This window comes from Trachinotus anak, unplaced genomic scaffold (assembly GCF_046630095.1).
Source record: "Trachinotus anak isolate AG129_WGS33_773 ecotype Australia unplaced genomic scaffold, CSIRO_AGI_Tana_v1 ptg000013l, whole genome shotgun sequence".
NCBI classification, from domain to species: domain Eukaryota; kingdom Metazoa; phylum Chordata; class Actinopteri; order Carangiformes; family Carangidae; genus Trachinotus; species Trachinotus anak.
This window is the reverse complement of record NW_027273864.1, coordinates 9892332-9899282: the sequence shown is the minus strand read 5'-3', so window position 1 is coordinate 9899282 and position 6951 is coordinate 9892332. Positions and strand designations below refer to the sequence as shown.

The 6951-nt window shown below is 42.0% G+C and overlaps 1 protein-coding gene across 4 annotated transcripts; it reads right to left on the bottom strand.

Moving 5' to 3' along the window:
* Positions 1-3874: 3874 nt before the first annotated feature.
* On the bottom strand, positions 3875-6859 carry LOC139630996 (globoside alpha-1,3-N-acetylgalactosaminyltransferase 1-like). 4 transcript variants are annotated; one of them, XM_071494907.1, is made up of 4 exons: positions 6715-6854; positions 6527-6571; positions 5658-5720; positions 3875-5463 (listed from the first exon to the last, which is right to left on the bottom strand). In XM_071494907.1, the coding sequence occupies exons 2-4, from the start codon at positions 6558-6560 to the stop codon at positions 4511-4513; spliced, it is 1050 nt and encodes a 349-aa protein (XP_071351008.1). In that variant the 5' UTR covers positions 6561-6571; positions 6715-6854; the 3' UTR covers positions 3875-4510. The 4 variants fall into 4 exon arrangements, with proteins under 4 accessions (XP_071351008.1, XP_071351009.1, XP_071351007.1 ...); XM_071494908.1 differs by having other exon boundaries at positions 6527-6568; positions 6715-6835; XM_071494906.1 differs by having other exon boundaries at positions 6527-6859.
* Positions 6860-6951: the final 92 nt, after the last annotated feature.

Genomic DNA, 6951 nt, shown 5'->3' with positions numbered 1-6951 from the left:
GACTGTAGTGGATTGGTCTTGACTTGTTAGTTTTTCACTTTCCTGTAACAGTCAACTTACAGTATAGCATACAGTAGTGCGCTTTAGAAGATATTACTGTACACCATGCAGGTTTACTTATTGCTGTGCATTTACAGAGCCAAGACTGCATGGTGTCAGACTCAGTGTTTTAAGGTGTTGCTAGAGGAGAATTTCTAGTTACTAGTTTCCTTTTCTCTGTGAGCCAACAGCCTCTCTCTCAGATACATGGTTACCTCTAAGCAAAACTGCCTCTGCCGGCTCTGTTTTGCTGACAGGGTAGATCTAATTCTGGCCTAGTGAAACTGTTAAAGGTAGCTTTTGTAGACTCTACTGCAGCTTCAACCCAGCTTCATTCACATACAGGCCCTGTAATAAATATCAGCATATCCTAAATATGTTTAAAAAAAAGTGTGGGCTACTTAGCCTATATACATTTTAAACTTTTTGCACATATTCTTCCCACACAAATTCTTCCCCAAATTAATCTGTAGTGCTCGACCGTGAAACCAAGCAATTTGCTTTTGATTTTGTATTTTAACAACTTTTGGAACTGTACACACCTACATCAAATAAATTCTTATAACATGGCAGAGTCACCAAGGACAATATTTTTCACAGCCACCTACTTTGTGAACTACTTTGCCCATATGTTGTCCTATAATCATCGTTCATGTGGCTCTTTTAATGATATGGGATCTAATGCGAGATCAGCACAATGGGCACAAGTGTATCCCCCTGTGAGCTGCACCTCCACTATCTCCTAGTGTCAGTTCCCTTGACCCAGTGATTAGGGCAGCATGTTTTGGTGTGGTATAGCCTTGGGCAGGGTGGGGAAAGGCCTGTGTGAATCCAGCAGATTACCATAGCTCTTCACCCCACCCATCCCCCTGACGAGTCTCTCTCTCTCTCTCACACACACACACATACATCATATGTTAGAAACTTCTTGCACATTAACCCATCAACTAGTTTTTCCTGTTTTCCTATTTCCCATTAGTTTATTTAAAGATGAACACAGTAAATGTGCAAAATGTAAAATCTGAAACAGCATTCGTTAACACCATTGACCATATTGTGCCTCCTCTTGATTTAAATACATTTTAAATACTACGTCTGTTTGGATCCAGAGGTTTACTGCTTTTGTCTGACAGGTTGCCTACTGTGCAAACAATTAAATAAAGCCTTTGGGGTGGATAGGACTCATTGATTTTACAGCTTCTGTGTTTACAGAAGCCCAGAAGGTGTCACCTGATGGAGGCTTAGGAGCACAGTGTGATGAATGGGTTAAAATTACACATCCTTTGTTTAAGGGTAGACTTCAAACACAGGAAGACTATGGATAATTTACCTGTGAAGCTCTTGCTTAATTGTGTCACCAGGAACACTGACAATTATTTGTTTTAAATAAAGCTACTTTTTTTGTTCAAGATGGAGGAAATGTTACACACTCATTCACCGATCTTGAGTCACTGATCTTTTCCTTCATTACTTTTCACAGCAGTTCTGTGTGATACCAAAGATGTCCTTCTACCTTGCAAGCTGTTCTGACTGGCTACAGAGGTTAATAATTGATAGGTGCATTATTTGGCCAGGCTCCAGTTTTGGTGCTAATCAGAGGCACATGTTTTAGTGGATGAAGCTTGGAGCGTACAATCAGTAACAGTGATAAAGATGCTCCTCTTCAAAGGGTTAAGGTTAAATTTAAAGGTGCTTCCCATGTGATTCTTGACTACATTGCTAATGAAATAAACTCCACCAAGTGGTGTAACCCACACCCACTAAAATCTTTTCAGACTACAGTCTTTATCATCAGTGTAAATATTCAAAGGTTCTTTAAGCATGAATGAGAATGGATTACAGGCGGCTCTGACTGTTTATTAATTCACTTCAAAGGTGCTTAATTGGCATGACAGCCTGAGAAAAAACATTAATACCAAAGCATAAAAATAAGATTTCCAAAAATACTAAATAGAAAATGCAACAAACAACACCAAGATCAATTAATTATACATTCACCTGTGTGTGTAGGAGTATTTTTAATTTTGAGACATCATTTAGTTAACTGAAATTTGGGATTACAGAAATGAAAACTTAACATTTTTTATTTCATTGAATGGTTTACATATTTTTGAGTCACCTTCTGTCAGCCTTTGCTGTTCCGTGTCTGGTTATATGCTCATGCTTTCTGTTGGGTCGAGAAGCAATGAATGCAGATATTTGCTGACGGTTGAATAGTTTGTTGGAGCTGTATTTGCACAATAAGTGTGTTTTAAAACATTGTGTATTGTGTAATTATTGTGTACATTTAACACAGCAAAAGTAAAGGGGAATTGAATTATTAACACCTACCTGCAACTGAGTAATTGCACCATCATCAAAAAGTCTCCAGCAGTTTAACTTATCTGTAAGTGACCTGTAATTGACAATAATAAGCAGGCACTGCAGTGGCACAGTGGCTCATTAGCCAGCACTGCTGCCTCACAGCAGTGTCCTGGGGATATTCCCCAGATGCTCCAGCTTCCTCCTTTCCTCCCAGCTAGCCCCCATGTTCATTAACTTACAATGTACAGGAGGGTTTCAAAGCACATAGAGAGATTTTCAGGGAACGGTGGACTCACCTTGACTTGCTGGAATGATCAGAATAACCTCATCCTTCACCAGTGTGTTGTTCAAAATCCACTCTGCTATCTGGCTATAGGCTATCAGGGCAGTCCATTATCATTAGCCATAACTTGTCTTTAGCATCACCCAAACGTAACTTATCACACATCTGGTAGGCTATAAAAGCTGCTTTGTTAAAGTAGTTCCCCATAAATATTCATCATCATCATGCTAACACACTGTTAGCATGACAGCACTGTTAGCACTGTTAGCTGATGGTTAAGGGCTGTCAATAATATGTTGTTTTTGTATTCAGAATAAAGCAAAATTATCACCAGACACTTTCACATGAGCAAAATCTAAAAGAGGCCAAAGGAAAAAAGAGCAAGTTCAACTTAGAGTGCGTCTTTAGGGCACAAGCAAAGATGTGTTTCATCTGCACCAGGGAGGTTTATATCTGTTACTTTTCAACAGTGTCAACAGTTGATAATCATAGAAACAGGATTGCACATGTGTACGTGTGAAGGATTTCTATACTGCCTCTTCCTCTGCCTTAGCTTGTGCTGCTGTTGCCACTCTGCTCCTTGACCACCAGTAAACCACATGACAAGGATTAAACTAATAATTCTTTAAACTGCTTTGCATTATAGTATGAAAAGGGGTACTCAGCATGGTTCAGGCAGCCCATGTAAAAAGCTTTAACGTATATAGTAAGACAGAGGCATTCTTAACAAATCTACAGCAGATGTTTAGGAACATCTGCAGATGGCAGCTGCATTGTGCTTTATGCATTTCCTCATGTATGAAAGCAGGGTGTTATAAAACAGAAAGTCTGTTGAAAGTCGATTTGGAAATTCAGTTCGAGTTTGATTCGAGTTTAATAAGCTAAATTGGCATGTGAATCGATGGAAACAAATGTATATGGTGATATATGGTGATCATTTTTTGATAGCGTCAGAGGATTATCTGAAGTTCACTTTCAACTTCACTCAACGTGGCGATCTGGCCCTGAGGACAGATTCTGTCTGGCAGTGAGAAAAAAACATCTGCTGCTGCTTAACCCTCCCATTAAAACACAGCACACAAGGAAGAGAGAGCAGAGTGTAAATGTGGAAGCATGTGTGTGTGTGTGTGTGTGTGTGTGTGTGTGTGTGTGTGTGTGTGTGTATGTGTTTGTGTGTGTGGGAGAAAGAGGAAGGCAGACTCACTGACAACATAACAACCACTGACATTTACCTTCTAGTCCAACTCATTAATGGGTAAAACAGTTTTTAATGGATAATCGCTTAAATACATTCTGAATCAGTTTCACCAGTTTTAAAACTACATTTGCATTTGCTGGTAGTTTCTACACATGTAAGAAGCAGCATCTTATTTTGTCCATTTTGTCCCCACCTGGTATTTAAAGACCTTGAAACAGCAGCCCTTCCAGTTAATGATTGGCCACTGCGGGGAAAGTGTGCACTTACACTGTTGACTCTTATCGCTGCTGACCACAAAGCCACCGGAGCAGTATCTCCTAGGCTGACATTAATGGAGAGGACAGTGCTTCGTTTAAAGAGACAGGTCAATTCTGTTTTTGTCCGCTGTGGAGGAGATAGCAGGCGCGCAGAGGTGCTGCTCACACAAATGGATCTTTAATTGAGAACAGATTGTGCAGTTTGCTTTTGCGCGATTGCAGGCGGCATTTATTGGCAAATAGAACAGAAAATTAGAAATTGAAATTGAAGAAAGCTGACTGGATTATGTGCTTTCTCCTCATCTTTTCCCTCCATCTCCTGTCATGTTATAACACGACTTGCTGATCTTTGACCATAGACCCTCTCCAGAGAAAATTTAACACTAGACACAGTAGCCCTTCATGTGGAAGTGAGATTTTCACATTCATTCAACATTTGTGCTGCTCTCTAGCCTGCTTATCGTAAGACTCGCATTGCCTCCCCAAGGAGACTAGTCTCTGCACAGGCACATCAGCAGCCAGGGCCGAGTCCCACCAGCTGTACTCCGGTGACAGCACACAGGTCGGCCTGTGGTCGATCAGGTAGCGATTCAGGTAGCTCTCCTCAAGGCCCCTTGCCACTACCCTGTTGGCCTGGTCCTGCAGAATGAGCAAAGAACAGGTGCGAGCCAGTTTGGCCATCTCAGAAACCAACCCACCATACAACTCCGAGGTGTAATAGTAGTCTCCTTCATCTTCCTCCACACAAGCAGATGAGACTTCTTCCACTTCGTAGGGAAATGTATTTCGTGGCATCCCATAGAGCTCCGGGTGCAAAGTGGCCACCAGGTCTCCTAGGATTTCCTCTCCCACAGTGGCCACAAACTCCTGGTCGACGTCAGCACAGAAGATGTATTCAACCTCGTTGCTGATTGGGTCTTTGATGGCATCAGCGAGCAGGGCCATGCGACGATGGGCAAGTCTCTCCCACCCAGGCTGCTCTGCAACAGGAACCACCTTCAGCTGTCGCTCGGGCCCCAACTCGATGGGGGGATCCAGAGCGCGGGGACTGTCTGTGAGAATGTAGTAGGTGACCATCTGACCAGGGAGGAAGTACATTTCAGCTGAGGCGAGGAAACGTCGCACAAAGTGGCTATACGATCCCACCACGAGGGCCAGCAGGCCTGCACGGATTCCCTGCTGTGCAAATTTAGCTCTGCGCCAGGCCGAGTTGTCGTTGTCACCCCACACTATAGGAGCACCCCAGGGTGTCTTTGTAGCACTTTGTGGCACTGCTGCCTTTATAACCATCATGTCTGTCATGATCCCGCCCCGATCCAAGGCAAGAAAATGAGGATGAGGTGATTTTACACTGGCAGCAGCTTTACGTCCATGGAGGAAGTCTGAGGAGGCAAAACGTGACCTTCTTTAAACTACATTTAAACCTGGACAAAATGCAAACAACAGAGCTTTCTGAATATAACTGAATGGGGACTACTTAGCATGCAGTTCAAACAACACGGTTCTGTTTTATATTCTTGGCCACGAGAAAATTTTTCCAAGTGTTAGAGTAGAATAAATTCTTCTGTGCACTTACATATGATAAGAGACAGGAGAAAACAGTACAGAACCAGTTGTATTCTGGTCACTCTCACAGCTCCTGTGTGAAGGACAAACACACACACATGCACATGCAAATTTGATGAAACCAGTACCAGTTGCTGTACTCTTCCAGTAAGCATATGTTAATTACAGATGTCGTTTTAAGCCCTGACAGGTGTAGCAAGCTGTGGTGGCACTAATAATATAAACTCTGAAGCATATGCAATATTTGTATGCTTTGCACTGTAGCCCATAATAATCACAGATAATCAGAGCGCAGGAAGTTTAGTAAAAAACAAAACAAAACAAAGAAACAAAAAAAAAAAAGGATAAAAAACGTGTGATTGCTAAAATAAACAAGCAGTTGCAACTGGGATACACAACTTAGTAAGACCTTGTCATTTAACTGAGCAAAGAGAAATAGCAGAAGGTAGACTGGCCTGATTTATGAAGAGAGATTGGTATTGAACCAAAGGCTACCTATTATTGCATTAGCCAGAACCTAAGCAGAAGCACAAATAAATAAATGAATATAGAAGTTTATCTGACAATCTTCTCCCAATCTGTATTCTCTTACACCAGCCAAATGATTTAGGGAAAAATACACCAGAGTTGTTGAAATAATCATAGGCTTATTATGAAGATCATATTGCTCATGGAAAACCTCTAAAAGCTTAGAAAAAACCCTTGGTGTTTGCTCTTCATTCAGGCTGGCTCAATCTAGATCTCCATGTCTTAAAAGCTGCCAAGTGTCACTGAACATGTACAAGCACAGCGACAGTGGTCAACAATGCCATGGGAGGGGAACACAACCAGATATGGCACAAACAGAAGAAGTGGAGCAGTGGCTGAGGTTATACTGACCTGTGGGCGTCTTGCAGAGTGGAAACAACGCCATAATGTGACCTGCTGATGGATAAACACACAAACCTTTGTCTGAGCCCACTATTTTTGCTAGAAAAATCTCTGCCTACCTCTCCTCTGCTCCCTCTGTCTCGTCCTGGAACTTTGTTCTTTAACTCACTGTTTTCCGCCCGTGATTACTTTCTTACCTTGTCCCCTCTTTCCTTTCTCTTTTCTCGCTGCTTTTAAAATATTTTCCTCTCACTTTTCTTCACATATCTTCCTTCGTGCTCCCCCCTTCGCTCTCCCCCTCAGGATTTTGCAGCATTCAGTTTTGGAGCAAGCCCAAGGCAACCAGATGTGTGGGCAAATGGGAGGAGTTGAGAAGTGGAGGATAAGACACAGACAAGGAAAGAAAGTTATACTGTATAAACATCGAAGAGAGG